The sequence below is a fragment of the Procambarus clarkii genome, chromosome 18 (assembly GCF_040958095.1).
Source record: "Procambarus clarkii isolate CNS0578487 chromosome 18, FALCON_Pclarkii_2.0, whole genome shotgun sequence".
NCBI classification, from domain to species: Eukaryota; Metazoa; Arthropoda; class Malacostraca; order Decapoda; family Cambaridae; genus Procambarus; species Procambarus clarkii.
In genome coordinates, this window is record NC_091167.1 from 24,149,784 (window position 1) to 24,167,497 (window position 17,714).

A 17,714-nucleotide genomic window follows, 5' to 3' on the forward strand; every position below is an offset into this window, starting at 1 on the left:
AAGTGGTGGTTTTGTCTTTGTGGCTATCCCTGTACACTTTGGTGTAGTGTGAGCCAAGAGTTGAGACCACTTGGAGCTACATGTGCTCACGGTTAACTTTCCTTTGAACTCCTTAGTGCTGTCTTTGCATCGCTAATGTTATCTTCAATGGAGTGTTTGGGGATCGCTACCTTAGAGGTTCTCCTTGCTTGTGATAGCCTTTGCCCATGGCGAGTCAGTTTTCTTTGACTGTCTTTCCTTGGATAGGGATTAATTTTGGCTGGCAGGACATCCTGTGGGTTGCGAGCTGCACTGAGTGCAAAGAGGTCAGCCTTTGCACATGGGTGTCACAGGCTCTGTTGAACTACTTGTATGTCATAATTATACCATTATATAGGACAGGTGTAGCATCCCCAGGGCCTGGATGTTCTGTGGGGTCCTCTCTACAGGCCCTGGAAATCCCTTGTGGTTTGGTGGTCCTATGGATATCACCCCATTTCCCAAACTGCTCCTGCTATGTGAGAGTTTGAGGGTTGTACATCATCAGTACCATGTGCCTATGTTCATTTCCTCTGCCTCCACTGTGGTGCCTGCTGGGTTAGTGACACTCACCATACCAGCTTAGTGGTTCGCTATGGTGAACACAAATGTAGATACTTATATATAACATTGTGTATAGTGTGAGATAACAGCGAGAGTAGGAGGATGGGAGCCGCCATTTTGGTGAGGGAGGAGCGTCGTCTGCAGGACTTACCATGTTGTTTACTGATGACCATGATGGTCTTTGGGCACCATACCAGTTTACTTGTACAAGTATGGTGAATAAAACAGGTAGATATTTATATATAATGTGTGTATATAGCGTAATAACACCACAAACAGTATTGTTGTAGGAGAAATATTAGTGCGTCTGGCCTTGAGGGCGGCCGCCACCAGCTGACTGTGTGAGTAGCTTCGTCTTTGTGCCTTTACTCACCATACAGGCTTAGATGTACAGTTATGGTGAACAAAACATGTAAATACTTATATATAATGTCTGTATATAAAAGCAAAAACAGTATGGTGGGTGGAGAATGGTGGCAAGTCAGGTGAGGTGAGGTGAGGGAGGGAGTGGCAGCCAGTCACTGCCTGCCACTGCCACTGCCACTCAGCATACCAACTTAGTGGTTCGTTATGGTGAACAAAACATGCAGATACTTATATATAACCTGTGTATATAGTGTAATAACCGACAAAGTATTTGTTCACTGTTTGATGAACATAATTGAGTCAACAATATGCACACCATATTTTTGAGTACAGTGATGATTCACTCATTTTATTATATAAATATATCACACTACACACTATTGAATAATATTACAGCAAAAAAACTACGAAAAATCAATCAGAGACATTGAAATAATTAGGTAATTATCTCTTTGTGGAAACTCCGGCCTGACAGCTGGCGATCAACAGACCGCCTGGGACGCACGCTCAGTCAGCGCCTGGTTTTTGCCAGAATTCCCCTCCCTATAGTGGACAATATATGCCACTTACGATTTTTTTATTATTTTTCCCGTGATCAGTGAACACAAATTAACAGGTTAGGAAGAAAAAATCATTTTTTTTTTTTTTTGGTATGCGCCTGTGGGTGTCAAATGGTATATAGCTATGCGCCATTTAAGGGTTAAGAAAACGAATAGTACCGAGACCGAAGACGAAGAAAAACACATGAACAAAAGAATGAAACAGGATCAAAAACCCAGAATAAACCCAGAAGGGGACCAACAAGCCCAGAAAAAAATGGAGGGAAGCCACACCGAAAGACGCCAGACGTTCCAAGAATACAGGAAGTAGCGAAAACCTTCTCGAACCTTCGAGAACACACACAAGCATGCACAAACCACGAAGGCTCATAAAAGCACAGTCGCACCCGAGACCAAAAGTCATGCAGAACCCCCAAAAAGAAAAGGGAAACATGACAGGGGAAGTCCCATCCCAAGAAAAGGGGTGAAAAACCGCAAGAGCACCCACGAACAGGATGGAACCAATGGACTCAAGGAACCAGGAACTGAGCCCGGGGAGGAGCCGAAGCCCAACAACTCGTACGAAGAGAGGGGAAGGAAAAACCCCACTCCTCGTAACCGCAAGCCCCGCTCGAAGGGAAGTAACACCTCGGCAGGGACCAACGGGGCCCGGGGCCCCCCAGGCAGCCCCCACCCAGCCCCGGGAACCCACACGTCAGGACCCCGAGGCCCGAGCCGTCCCCCCAAAGCCTCAGCCTCAAGAAAACCGGGGCAGCTGCAAAAAATACCAAGGAAGGGAGCCCACTGGCAGACTCGTACAACACGGCTGAAGGAAGAGGCTCGAATGCCCCGGAAGGGGAATTACCCAAGACCGCTGAGTCTCAAAACCATCGAAGCCCCACCCCGACCCTGAACCCACAAACGGTAAGGACCCAGATGCAGGGAGGAAAGGGAGGAGGGGGGGGAGACAGACTAGACCGCAGCAAGGGAAAGACAAGGGGGCATGGAAGGAAACCGAAGCAACCAACACCCCCAAGCCCCGTCACCAAAACGGGGCAGCCTTGGGGCTTCCGGGGAACAAACAACCTAGAGCGTTGGCAAACCGAAACACGATGTGCAACACCCGTGCTGCCTGCATCCACATAGTCAGCATAAGACTGGGTAAGCAAGCCACAAACAAGCAAGAAACAAAACTCGCAGGACTCCAGGTCGAAGGTGCCACCGACCTCACAGGCAGCAGACGGAAGCAAAACAGTGAGTGTCACCCTGAGACAAGGGGACAGAGCAACCCTTGAACTCGCACAAAGCTAGGGGAAACCCCAGGGTCACATCCATTGGACCCATGCGTCCCCGTGGGGGTTCCCAGGGTCCTGAGCGTTTACTATAAGAGGACTCGCGCTCCGGTAAACCCAGGCAGGGTACTGCTAACCAGCACCCAAAACTACCAAACAACCCTCTAAGAACTGAACCCCCGGGACGTGTACACTCATGGGGACCTAGCAGGGGGAACCACCAGAAGAAGAAAGAGTACTCAGTACACAGGAGGCAAGAACCAAGGCAGGCTTTCCCCCCCCATTCCAACAGGCAGAAAACAAAAAGAAAAAGAAAACCCCACAAGAGGACAGCGTACCAGGCGGAACAGAGCCGGCCGCTATGATAGGTGAAAACTAGCTGCGCAGTACCCTGTGCCCCGCCAGTGCAAACTGCCCCCTACCCCAAGGCGAACAGGGGAGACAACACTCGAGCACACAAGGGGCGACCGAAAACCAAGCAGTAAATGGCCTAGCAGGGGCAGAACCCAAGGAACTTATGGAAGGGAATCCCAAGCCCCAAGGGCAGTACTTACAGGGCACCTAGGGAAGGAAACCCTAGGAGCATGCAGCCCGAGTACTGAAGAAACACTCCCAGCTCATGCACCACCTAGAAGACAGACACCACACTCTAGGTACAGTGCTGAAACAACCACCGGAGCCGGAGCACACGACTTCAGCTGTTAGCATCAGCCTTAGAACTGGAGGTGGATAGCCGGCGCGATGGGTCTGGGGCTCCCTCTTCCCTCTCCCGGGGAGGGGGGAGCTGCGCGGACAGCAGTGCGCGACGTGTGATGTCATGATTGTTTGCACGTTAATTTTAGGGGAGTTCTATCCACTTGTTCGGCTTGTGGTAGCAATTTTCACCAGAATAGGGGTTTGTTTTGAGACGCTTACCTTTCTGGGTGCCTAACCCGGTTGATGGCAGACATAGAATGCTTTCAACCACACGGGGGTTTCTATAGGCCATTGCTCCCCTTGCCTCTTCTGAGGAGGCCAGGTTCTGGCTCATGGTCCCCAGTAGGCCCCTAGAACTCCATACACATGACTGATGCCAAAGTCTGATATTAGCATATCAGCCTAGTAAGCTCCGGGGAGCCGAAGGGCCCCCACCCCCCAAGAAAAAGGATTTAATACTTTAATAGCTGCATAACTAAAAACTGCTATGTGAAAATTGTAATTTATTATTTTGTTTGCATGCACTCATAAAATGTAAGGTTATGGAAGAATGCAGCACATTTATCAACTTTCTAGATACAAACATATGATAAATGAACAGAAATCATATTACAATAATGCCAAAATGCAATGTAGCCCACACTTGATATGTAATCAGTCTTACCATCTGGAAGAGCAGAGCCTTCATGTGGCAAGTTATTCTCATATCCATTGTCACCAACTGATGCAACACTCTCCGTCAATTCACTGGCAACCTGGCTACAGTTCTCACTCATGACACCACTACACAGCTCTGTCATATTGCTGTACACTGGCTGAGGCACAACTGAAAATGTTATCAAAACTATTAGCCATACCAAATGTATTGCAAGCCTTATATACCCCAACCATAGTGCCCAATTACTGTAAGGCAGAGGTAAACTGATAGCTGAACAAGGACAAAGTTGCAAGAGTTATATTCTTTACAAGAACACAATGTGAATGAACTGTGCACCAGGATGATGGTTATGATGAATTTGCCAAGGCTGCTGCAAGGGAATATTAACCCTACATGAATCCCTTTCCAATACATACAGTACTGTGCCATACTGTAGTATCAAGCTAATTTGAATGCACCTAACAAAGACTACCATGTCTTTTGGAGAATCCACCAGGTAAATATGAACGAGGCCTGTCTTCACCTTTTAAATTTCATATACCTATGGGTCACTGCTCATCTTCAGACATATACAATGATCAATTTGCCCGACTTTATCTCAGGGTCGCAATTTCAAGGGGCTTCGACAGAGACAGGAAGCTGGTGACCTGTAAAGGGGTTCCCCATTATTCTTTAAGATTGTTTAAAACTGTATTTTAAACTGGAGTACTATCATGTCATTTGCAACTTCAGTGGGTAGGCAATTTCATAGGTTTATTACTCTATTGGTTAAAAAGCATCCTGTTATCTGCCTTACATTGTGCTCTATTGTACTTAAAGTTCTTTCTTTTGTTAGTTACATATACAAATCAAGATTATTCAATCCAGCATCGAATGTAATGAAACCCCATCTTTCTGATGGGTGTGTGTTTATTCCTGAGCTATTCACCTGGAAACCATCAAACCTTTGGTAGCACACTAGGCCTAAGATTCATGAGCATCTACCAGAAGCCATGACCAAAATCTGGCCCCCTCAATAAAGGCAAGGAAAAACTAGGCATACTTGACCACTATTTATTGACTACCTGTTGAAGAGTTTGACAATTTTGAAGATCAACGTCCCATGGCCTGGTCTCTGGCCGGGTCTTCTGGATGCTGGTCTCATCAACCAAGCTGTCTGATGCGACTGCGAGCAGCCTGACATACAAGTCAGAACCTGGTTGATCAGGTATCCTTTGAAGTTGCTTGTCGAGTTCTCTTTTAAACGCTGCAAGAAGTCTGCCAGTTATGCCCCTTATGTGTAGGGGAGGAGTGTTGAAAAGTCTTGGGCCTTTGATTTTCATCGGGTTCTCTCTCGGCGTACCTATTACACTTCTGCTCTTCAGTGGGGCTATTATGCACATCCTGCCATGCCTTCTGGTCTCCCATGGTGTTAATTCTGTGTGCAGATTTTGGAACCACCACCACAGCAATTCTTAGTTAAAAGCACCAAAAATGTAGAGCACAACAAAGTAAGTAACTGCATGGATAATATTGGTAAGCCAATACACACGACAAACACCTTCAAAAGATACCTGATCAACCAGGCTGTGGCTCTTAAGTCAGGCTGCAGATTGAACAGCCTGGTTGATCAGACCAGCAACCAGGAGGTTTGGTTAAAGACTGGGCCACAGGAGTAATCCTCAGAATCTTCAACAGGTAGTCAAGCCTGACAAACTATGCACACTTCATAGTAGCAAGCAACGACTAGTTAGCAACACTCAGTTGCTAACTAGTGGTTCTAGCTATAACTAGTTGCTATAATGGTTGAGTCATCAACTTCCTCATTCACAAGCTGCCCACGCAACAACCCACAAACACCATGAAAAAGTGGGAAGGGCAAGAACAGGGAGCCGCCAAAGGACCCATCAGAAAGAGACACTTAATTGCAGATGAAAAGTCACAATAACATAGCTGAAAAATGTTGACCAAACCCCACACTAGAAATTGAAGAGACGATGACGTTTCGGTCAGTCCTGGACCATTATCAAGTCGAGTGTGATGAGACGAGGAAGGCAAGGGCATTAAGTAAGGCAAGAGAGAGGCGAGATGGAAATGGAATGAGCCCCATCGGCTCCCCGGAGCTACTTACCCAAAGACAAAAACAAGAGGGACTTACCCGAGAGGAGGGACACAACACATGATACACCCCCGGCCTAACTAACCAAGCAACAACCACCCAAGGCCCCTCTGGAAAGCAACAGTCTCATACATTGCCAAAAAACAAGGAGATGGTCGCAAACGAACAAACCTACCACCAGGACCAAAAGAGCAGAAACCTCTGCGCCAGAGAAGAGCATGAAGCTCCCCAACCTGACCCCCAAAGGCAAGGTCTTTCTTTGCCAACAAGAAAAGAGCCTTTGCCAAACAATCCTGAACCAAAGGAGCCACCACAAACCGAGGAGAAGAGCGAAAGGAGATTACCTGGTCCCATGACCAGGATGGCTTAGGCGGCACATGAGCAGGCCGGAGGTGAAACAATGCACGAGACAGCTTGCGGAACAGTGGAGACATAACATCAAAATTGAACACAAGCCGCAGATGCTCCACCAGTGCCGCACGATACTAAGTAGGAAGCAGTACTAAGGAATGCTAGAAAATTACAAAGTGATGAGGATGGGAAAGTGTGGTCGTTAAGACGAGATCTTTCAAAAGAAGATAGAGAGAAGCTGAAACTGAACCTCGCCGAGGCAAAATGTTTAAATGAGAGCAGGAATGAAGAAGAAATCAATTCTTTTTTCTACAAAGTGATAGGGGTAGGCAGACCAGTAAAGTGGTACATAAAGGCAAACCAACAAAATCATTAGAGAGAGAGGGAGTGAAAAATAAGAAGAGGGGGAACAAGTTCCTGAAGATTGCACACACCAACATAGATGGAGTAAGATTGAAGATACTGGAGTTAAGTGATGTAATACAGCTGCAGACACCAGACATTGTTGCACTCACGGAGACAAAACTTGAAGATGTTATTTTAAATGAAGTCATATTCCCAAGGGGCTACTCAATTTGGAGACGGGACAGAAAAATTAGGAAAGGTGGTGGCGTTGCTGTGCTGGTGAAAGAACACCTAAAGGCGAACGAAATAATGACTGCCAATCCACATGAAGTTGACATAATAGGACTAGAGATCTGCCATGAGGATGATAAACTAATGACCATAAATGCATACAGTCCACCTCTAAGCAGCACATGGTCAAAGGAGGAGCTAGATAGTAAAAGAGAAGGTCTTATAACAATAATGAGAGAGATCATAGCGAGAGCAGAAAACGATAGTTCACGACTGTTGATAGTCGGCGACTTCAACTTGAAAGACATAGACTGGGAAGCATATGAAGCTAAAACAGAAGATTTCTGGACCTGTAAATTTGTAGACCTCATCCTGGAAACATTCTTGTATCAACATGTTAAACAAGCTACGAGGATGAGGGAAGGGGACGTTCCCTCCATGCTAGATTTCATATTTACCAGGAAGGAGGAAGAAATATTTGACATTCAGTACCTTCCTCCCCTTGGGTAAAAGTGACCATGTCTTTTTGGGAATAAAGTATGCAATGCGTTATAATCTGGAAGAAAATATGAAGGTTGATGCAATTGAAAAACCTGACTTTAGGGGAGGACATTATGGCAACCTTAGAAATTTTTTTAGTGGATATAATTGGACAGACTTGTTGCTAGGCAAGGAAGTGAATGAGATGTATGTCAAGTTTTGTGAAATATATGATGAAGGCACAAAAAAATTTATACCAAAACAGAGAAGCGGAACTAGGAAACAGGATTGGTTCAACAGAAAGTGCGAGAGGGCCAGAGACCAAAAGACACAAAAATGGAATCAATACAAGAAGAGGCCGAACCCCCAAACATACCAGCGATACAAAGATGCAAGAAACAACTACACGGCAGTGAGGAGAGAGGCAGAAAGAAATTTTGAAAAAGGGATTGCAGACAAATGTAAAACAGAACCAGGTCTATTCTATAAATTCATAAACAACAAATTGCAGGTAAAGGATGATATACACAGGTTGAAAATGGGAAATAGATTCACGGAAAATGAAAAGGAAATGTGTGAAACATTAAACGAAAAGTTCCAAAGTGTGTTTATACAAAATGAAATCTTCAGGGAACCAGATACAATAAGAACTCCAGAGAACAACATAGAGCACATAGAGGTGTCTAGAGACGAAGTGGAAAAAATGCTCAAGGAGCTAAATAAGAACAAGGCAGTTGGTCCAGATGGAGTTTCACCATGGGTTCTGAGAGAATGTGCACCTGAGCTCAGCATTCCTCTTCAACTGATTTTTCAGGCATCCCTGTTTACAGGAGTTGTAGCTGATGTGTGGAAAAAGGCTAACATAGTTCCAATCTACAAAAGTGGAAGCAGGGAAGACCCCCTTAATTATAGACCGGTATCATTGACAAGTGTAATAGTCAAAATATTGGAAAAAATAATTAAAACTAAATGGGTAGAACACCTGGAGAGAAATGATATAATATCAGACAGACAGTATGGTTTTCGATCTGGAAGATCCTGTGTATCGAATTTACTCAGTTTCTATGATCGAGCAACAGAGATATTACAGGAAAGAGATGGTTGGGTTGACTGCATCTATCTGGACCTAAAAAAGGCTTTTGACAGAGTTCCACATAAGAGGTTGTTCTGGAAACTGGAAAATATTGGAGGGGTGACAGGTACGCTTCTAACATGGATGAAAAATTTTCTGACTGATAGAAAAATGAGGGCAGTGATCAGAGGCAATGTATCGGACTGGAGAAATGTCACAAGTGGAGTACCACAGGGTTCAGTTCTTGCACCAGTGATGTTTATTGTCTACATAAATGATCTACCAGTTGGTATACAGAATTATATGAATATGTTTGCTGATGATGCTAAGATAATAGGAAGGATAAGTAACTTAGATGATTGTCATGCCCTTCAAGATGACCTGGACAAAATAAGTATATGGAGCACCACTTTGCAAATGGAATTTAATGTTAATAAATGCCATGTTTTTGAATGTGGAATAGGAGAACATAGACCCCACACAACCAATATATTATGTGAGAAATCTTTAAAGAATTCTGATAAAGAAAGAGATCTAGGGGTGGTTCTAGATAGAAAACTATCACCTGAGGACCACATAAAGAATATTGTGCGAGGAGCCTATGCCACACTTTCTAACTTCAGAATTGCTTTTAAATACATGGATGGCGATATACTAAAGAAATTGTTCACGACTTTTGTTAGGCCAAAGCTAGAATATGCAGCGGTTGTGTGGTGCCCATATCTTAAGAAGCACATCAACAAACTGGAAAAGGTGCAAAGACATGCTACTAAGTGGCTCCCAGAACTGTAGGGCAAGAGCTATGAAGAGAGGTTAGAGGCATTATATATGCCAAAACTGGTAGACAGAAGAAAAAGAGGTGATATGATCACTACGTATAAAATAGTAACAGGAATTGATAAAATTGATAGGGAAGATTTCCTGAGACCTGGAACTTTAAGAACAAGAGGTCATAGATATAAACTAGCTAAACACAGATGCCGAAGAAATATAAGAAAATTCACTTTCGCAAACAGAGTGGTAGACGATTGGAACAAGTTAGGTGAGAAGGTGGTGAAGGCCAAGACCGTCAGTAGTTTCAAAGCGTTATATGACAAAGAGTGCTGGGAAGACGGGACACCACGAGCGTAGCTCTCATCCTGTAACTATACGAGACGACACGATACGAGACGACATTATCCAGCATAAGATGACGATCCTGGAACAAAAACAAAAGGAAGGACAAGACAACCTTATCAGAGACAGAAGTACACTTATCTCTTGAAGGGATAAGAAATAACGGAAGGACCGCCAGGAATTGTTTCATACTGCCGCTGAGACAAAGCACACAGGTGTGACACCATCAACGAAGCCACCTGCTCACCATACAAGTGGTGATAGACCTGCACAAGAAAGACCAGATGCGAAGACTGGAGGAAGAGATCGAACCAGCCACATAACGAATTGGCCCGATCTGCCGAAAGAGGTGGATCCGTGGGAAGACTGCCAGGTTCAAACACCAAGCAAGCAACGCCTGAAACCAAGGCCGGGCCAGTCACCAAGGAGCCAGGACTACTACTCTCCCTGGGTAAGTCTCCAAACGAGCTAGGACCTGGAGCAACAGCGGAACTGGGAGGAAGGAAGGTAACCCCACCCGACCAGTCCTGCCTGAAGACATCGACCCCAATGGCCTCACAGTCGCAGAAAGGCACCATATATGCTGGCAGACCTCTCAACCATGCCGACGAGAAGAGGTCCGAATCGACATCCACACTGTCACAAACTCCCACACTGTGCTGTGGGCCCAACGGAAGAACGGGACCCCACTGTCCCTGGCTGGCCTGGTGAGCACTGGTCACAAAGCCTCAGCCAAGAGATGATGCGTCTGTGAACACATCGAGCGAGGGCTCGGGTAGGCGCCCAGCCACTGAACCCCGAAAAACCCGAAGAGGAAGTCAGCGATGAAGAAGAGGAAGAGACGTCTGTGTAGAGTAGAGGCAAGAAAGATTATTTTAGAGGAAGACCAATCAATAGGATGATTAGAATCCCTAACATGACAGAAGAGAGGGATGTCATGTTAGGGATTCTAATCATCCTATTGATTGGTCTTCCTCCAAAATAATCTTTCCTGCCTCTACACAGATGCCGTCTAGTTGAATCGGCTCTAATATACAACGTACCCAACATGAACTTGAGTCCTGGCTTTGTTGTTGTTGACTCTTCCCTTTCACAGTATATACTCAAATGCTCAAAACTTTCTAACAAACATTACCAAACATAAGCTTAGCCTTCTATTTATCTTTCCTTTCCTTCTTTCTTTTTCTTTCCCTTGTTTTTTCTTACAATCCCTTGCTTATTCCTATTTACTATCCCCCTTCTTATTCCTATTACTTTCCCCTTCTTATTGGGTAGGTATAAATAGGAGCTGCCTCGTATGGACCAATAGGCCTTCTGCAGTTACCTTTGTTCTTATGTTCTTATTCCTGTTACTATCCCCCTTTATTACACCTTACCTTTCGTACCTTTTGCCTTGCTTTTTCTTCCTCTAAGATTTCCTTCTCACCTCTCTCTTGCCTATTTATTGCCTCGCCTCTTTTAATCATCACAATCGACTTGAGAATGGTCCAGGACGGACCAAAACATCATCATCCCTTCATTTTCTAGTGTGTGGTTTGGTCAACATATTTCAGCCATGTTATTGTGACTCCTCGTCTGCACCCCTCCAGATGTCTCTTCTATTGAGGGGCCAGATTTTGGTCCTGGCTTCAATTAGGCAACCATAGAGCCTAGTGTGCTACCCAAAGCTTACTGGTTCCCATGTATGTAGCTTGGGAAGCCAAAATAATTGTTTGGAATAATGGTTTGAAATTAGCTTTGAAAATATCAACCAAAATCTTAGTTGTTGTACTTAACAAAAATTCTGCTACTGTATTATCAAAACTACTTATTAATTGAATTTATTTTAAATGGTAGTACTGTATTGTATGGTGCATAGTAAAATCAACCAGCATTGAATATAATGAAATGCCTCTTTCTGGTTGAGCCTCAGTGGCTCCTAGTAGCTAGCCGCATATAGATAGCACCAAAAGCGAGTCACATCACATCACTTGGGTAACACTTAGGTAATTACATCAGCTGCACAAGTTCTTAATAACCTACTGGACACCATGGCTAGAATTCAACAAGCATTTATGCATCTACTTCAAACCTGTACATCTTTTCACAATCACTGGCAGTTTTGATTACATTTATTAAATGGTTTATGAGCATTGAAATTTACCAGTCAAGTGTTATTATTGTTATAAACAATCTCTTGGTGCTTTGGAACTCAAACTGTTTAATAAATGTAATCAAAACCAACAAAGATTGAGAAAAGATGTACAGGTTTGTAAGTACTTGTGTAACTGCTTGATGAACCCAGTCCCAGAGTCAAACTTGGATCCTTCGCAAAGGAACAGGGAGCAGTGGATTCTTTACCCTCACCGAAGGAAACATCCAGAAAATAAGCAATGCAAAACAAACAACTGCAACATTCATTGAAGAGAGAAATGAGACAGCAAACAACTTTGCAAACAATCTAACCAGTAGTCAGTTTGAAGGAACCAAATCAAAAGTAACAAGCTGCCAACTTTCAAACTACCCTTGGGTTTACCCAGCCCAAGGGTAAACCTCAGGCTGGCTAGAATTTAATGGCAATGAAGACAACCTGAGACAAGCAATCTATGGCAAAGGGAACCAAAGAAACAAGATCAACAAATGACATCCCACTAAGCAGTTCCGGTGGCGTGTAAATAGCGACGTATTCAATCACAACCAATCTAGCAAATGAAACACTCCTGAGTGAACAAACCATGAATCAATTACCAACGGATCTCTCCAACTGCCTCATTCTTTGCTTGAAAAAAAAAAATGGCTGTAAAATAAGAAGCTGCTCGCCAGGGGTCAAAGGGGCATGACCCCCACTTCTGGAGGATAGCATGAAGCTCCCCTACCTGACAAATGGAAGTGAAGGCCAGCAAAAATATAGCCTTGAAAAAGGTATCATGGACCAAAGGGATGACCGAGAACTGAGGGGACGAAAGGAAGACCAAAACCTGATCCAGAGATCAAGACAGCTTAGGAGGAGAATGAGCTGACGGGAGGTGAATGAGCTGGCTGGAGGTGAAAAAATGCACGAGACAACTCATAGAATACTGCCAAGGAAGTATCAATGCTGAACACCTGCAAAAGCAGCTTTGCCAAGGTTGAAAGGTAGGAAATGGCAGTACTTGGCATAAGATACCGATCAAGAAATAACCAAGACAAGAACAAAATCACCAGAACCAAAATTGACAACAACCAATGAAGAGAGATGTAGAGAGCTCAGAAACTTCATAATATCACCAAGATGAGACATGTGGGACACCAATAACTCAGCCACTTGTGCACCATACAAGTGGTGAGAGACCTGCCTCAAAAACTCAAGATGTCAGGATCAGAGGAGAATGACAAACCTCAAAAGGTACCACCAAACCTCAAAAGGATACCTCAAAAGGTATCCACCACAAGAGCCCTGAAACTGGGGAATGAAGTCACTTAAGACACGAGCAGCAGACTCCGAGCCAATGCAAAGAGGTCCACGTAAGGGCAACTGAATGCCTCGATGTGCCACCAGGACGACACATCAACAGTCCACACTCTGGAAATGGGGACTCAAGCAGTAGTCCACACAGGTGGACTTCAAGTGAAGGACTGAATAGTGTTGACATACGAGCCAGCAGCTCCCTGTGGTGCTGTTATGGTGGCTAGCTGTAACTAGTTAGGGATAGGGGGGTCAAATTTACTACCGGTTGGATTACCTACAGTTGTTTCCTGCCTTGTTTCTCATTTTGTTTCTGTGAACCTTGTAGTTGTTTATTTTGCTTCACTTGCTTTTTGGACATTTCCTTTGGTAAGGGTGATCACAAGGAACCCCCTGCTCCCTGTACCTCTGTGAGGGGTCCAAGTTCTGCCTCTGGTCTCTGGTAAGCTATTAAGGACTCCTGCAGCTGATGTGGCTCACATGTATTGAGCTACCTCAGTGCAGCTAGATACTGGTAGTCACTGTTTGGCCCCTCTAGAAATGCCATCAGAAACTATCCAGTAAGATGCCTGAACTTACTCATATCAGGAGCTGCCATGTTAAAATCTGGTACCATTGGTATCATTTTATTTGAGCCATATTGTGACACAGCATGCTGTGGCTGTAGGTGTGGTTGTGATGTTTGCTGTGACTGTATCTGCTGTTGTGGCTGCTGCTGTTGTGGCTGCTGCTGCTGTTGTGGCTGCTGCTGATTACGAAAAGTGGGCTGCTTTTCTGGTACAGTTGGACGTTCAAGTGATGAGCACCGATTTGGCACAGGAGGCCTTGGCTTGCCCTAGTAAAAAAAACCAGCGTTGAATGTAATGAAACGCCATTTTCTGGGTGAGACCCGGAGGCTCCCGGAGCTTTACCGGCTGATATGCTAATGTCAGACTTTGGCATCAGTCATGTGTATGGAGTTCTAGGGCCTACCGGGGACCACGGCCAGAACCTGGCCCCCTCAGAGAGGCAAGGGAAGCAATGGCCTATAGAAACCCCCGTGTGGTAGAAAGCATTCTATGTCTGCCATCGACCGGGTCAAGCATCCAGAAAGGTAAGCATTCCAAAACAAACCCCTATTCTGGTGAAAATTGCTACCTAAAGCCGAACTAGTGGATAGAACTCCTCAACAGAAAACAAGGAAACTAGTATGACGTCATACGTCACCGCGCCGCTGTCTGCGCAGCTCCCCCCACCCCGGGAAGGGGAAGGGAGAGCCCCAGACCTCCCACGCCGGCTATCCACCCATCAGTTCTAAGGCTGGATGTCAAAACACGCGAAAAACCGCCGACCGGAGGGAGGAAGGGTTGCCGGGGAGCCTCCGGGTCTCACCCAGAAAATGGCGTTTCATTACATTCAACGCTGGTTTTCTGGGGGGAGCCCCGTCGGCTCCCCGGAGCTAACTACCCACAGAGGAAGGTCAAAGGGACAGAACCGGGAGGCGGACACCACGCACCCCCCCACGGAAGCGAGACAACCGGCAGCAAACGCCAACCCAAGGCGCCACAGCCCCGAAAAAGTCCCGGGAACAACACGAGAACAACAAGCAGCAAGGCCCCAGCACAAACACCAAAAATCCATGACCGAAAGACCGCAAGGACACATCGCCCAGATGGCAGTGAGAGCAGCGAAGCCATGAACGCCATGGGCATGAGGGAAGAACACAGGCAGCTTAGCCGCAAAAACACGGCTGACCACCCGGGACACCATCACCCGCGAACCGGGAAGAACAGAACCGGATCAACACAAAACGCACTCCGGACCCAAACGCCGTGGCACGCAAACAACAGCGGAGGGCCGCCACTGAACACAAAACACAACACACCCCCGGCCCGACCAACGAAGCACCAACAAACCCTGGACCCCTCCAGAACGCAGCAGCCCCACCCCGCGCCAGAAAAGATGGAGACTGCTGCCACCGAACAACCAAAACGCTAAAACCGAAGGAGCAAGAAAACTCAGCGACCCGATCCCCAGAGGCAAAGGCCAAAAGGAAAGAGCCGACGAAAAAACACACCGGAAACGAAGGGGCACTACCAATCGAGGAGAAGACAGAGCACACTGACCAGAGACCAGGATGGTGCAAGCGGCGCACAAACAGGCCGGAAGTGAAACGATGCACGAGACAGCTTACTAATGGTGCAGAAGCAACACCAAGACCGAAAGCAAGCCGAAGTGGCTCCGCCAGCGCCGCACGAAAAGAGGCGACAGTATGTGGCAAGACGACGGCCCCCAACCTCCACCAGAAAACCAAGCCGAGAGTAAACCAAGCTAACAAGAGTAACCACCTAAGAAGGGACAGGAAAAGGAAGGACCGCCAAAATACCCCATACAGCCGCCAAGAGAAGCACGCAGGTGGGACACCTACCACGAAGCCACCCGACCACCAACCAGAGGCGAGATAGCGAGGCAGAACATAAGCAGCCCTGACAAGGCCCCTCCAAGCCCAGGAAAAGGCGGAGCTGCGGGAAGATCTCGGGCGCGACCACCGAAACCCAGGTGGCACAAGGAGATGGAACGTCTGCCGAACAGAAAAACTCCCCAAAGCATGCAAGCCCGCCAGAAGTTCAGAAACGACAGGTCCGACACGAGACATTGCAAGACCCCCTCCCCCCCACCCACCAAAAAAAAAAAAAAAAAAAAAAAAAAAAAAGGGCAGGGCAAGCTAGAAAACCAAAGAAGGCGGAAGGGTTGCCGCCAGAACAGTACCCGAACCAAGGGGTACGAACAACTGCAATAGACCAAGACAAAGAAGCACACCACAAGACAGGCTGAAAAACGCCCAAGAACACACGCAGAACACCCCTGCTGCAGAGGAGGCAGGAAGAAAGAGCAGAAGCACAAAAACCCCAGGAAAACAACCAGGGGTGGACAATCAGGCAGGGACAGAAAAACCCCACGCACATGAGAGGGCCAAACCAGGTACCCGAAGACCACGAAAAACAACAAGCAAACCCCCAAACGCAAACCCCAGGCACAAAACAGCAGCAAAGTGCCACACCACAACCGGACACAGGAACAAGGACACGCCACCGTGAAACACGGTACCAATGCACACGTGCAGCAGCAGCAACAGGCACCACCACAACATCCAACATGTAAATAGTAACTCCCTTCTGCAAAGGCAGAGAAACGGAGCACGCAGACCCCAGACAGGGCCAACGGAGACACGACAAAACCCAGCAGGCCCAGAAACCTGCACCAGGCGATCGACAGCGGAGAAACCCCGCTCGATACCTGCTGGATGGGGTACTGGGAGCTCTTTTACACCCCAAGCCCGGCCCAAGGCCAGGCTAGACCGGCCAGAGGGTGGCCCACCAGGCAGCTGCTTGGAGCGGCCCGCCGGCCCACATACCCCCACAAACAGGATGGGCCGGAACTGCTATACGAAAACAGGCTAGTGTGCCCTGGAAGTCCACGGACGAACCAGCAAGAAGGCTTATGCTCGCAAGTAGGTCGTGTAACAACCACAGAAGTTTCCCCATCGAACGGGGAAACATGATGAAAACACTGTCCCAAAAGAGGGTGGGAGGAAACATCCATTCACAGGACTGAACCAACCAACTCAAAGGCCAAGGAACCGAGCCTGGGGAGGGGCCGACGCCCAACAGCACGTACGGCGAATGGGGAGGAAAGACCCCACTCTGCGTAACCACAAGCCCCGCCTAGAGGGGGATAAAAAAAACCCACGGGGTCTAACGGGGCCAAAGCCCCCCAAGTCAGCCCCTCCCCAGCCCCGGGAACCTACACGACAGGCCCCGGGGCCGAGCCATTCCCCCAAAGCCCTGGCCGTACCAGAAAACCGGGGCAGCCGTGAAAACACTAAGGAAGGGAGCCCACTGGCAGACTCATACAACACGGTTGGAGGCACAGGCTCAAATGCCCCGTCACTACCCCGGAAGGGAAATTCCCCGAGACTGCCCGAGTCTCAACACCATCAAAAACCCCGCCCCGAACCTACAGACGGTAAGGAACCGGATGCAGGCAGGAAGGGTGATCCAGGGAAAAGACATGGGGGCGTGGATGGAACCGAAGCAACCAACACCCCCAAGTCCCAAAACAAACCAAAACGGGGCAGCCCCGGGGCTCAAGGGGAGTAAACCACGAGAACGTTGCCACCACCAAGGCTCAAGTGCAACGCCCTTGCTGCCCGCACCCGCTTAGTCAGCACAACTGGGTAACCGAGCCACAACGAGCAACCAAACTCACAGGACTCCGGGTCGAAGGTGTCACCGACCCCACAGGCAGCAGACGGAGGCAAAACAGAGAGTCACCAAGAGACAAAGGGTGAGAGCAACCCTCAAACTTGCTGGAAGCGAGGGGGGGACTCTGGGGTCACATCCATCGAACCCGCGCGCCCCCAGGGGTTTCCCAGGGTCCCGAGCGTTTACTATAAGAGGACTCGCGCTCAGGTAATCCCAGGCA

The 17,714-nt window shown here is 47.2% G+C and overlaps 1 protein-coding gene across 1 annotated transcript in view; it reads right to left on the reverse strand.

Moving 5' to 3' along the window:
- Positions 1-17,714, reverse strand: part of LOC123754246 (mucin-4) — a gene marked incomplete in the record, with an annotated part of 115,688 nt that overhangs the window by 10,906 nt on the left and 87,068 nt on the right. The window contains 2 exon segments of the mRNA XM_069326358.1: positions 4,140-4,301; positions 13,830-14,085. Of these exon segments, the coding sequence (XP_069182459.1) occupies positions 4,140-4,301; positions 13,830-14,085 (418 nt within the window).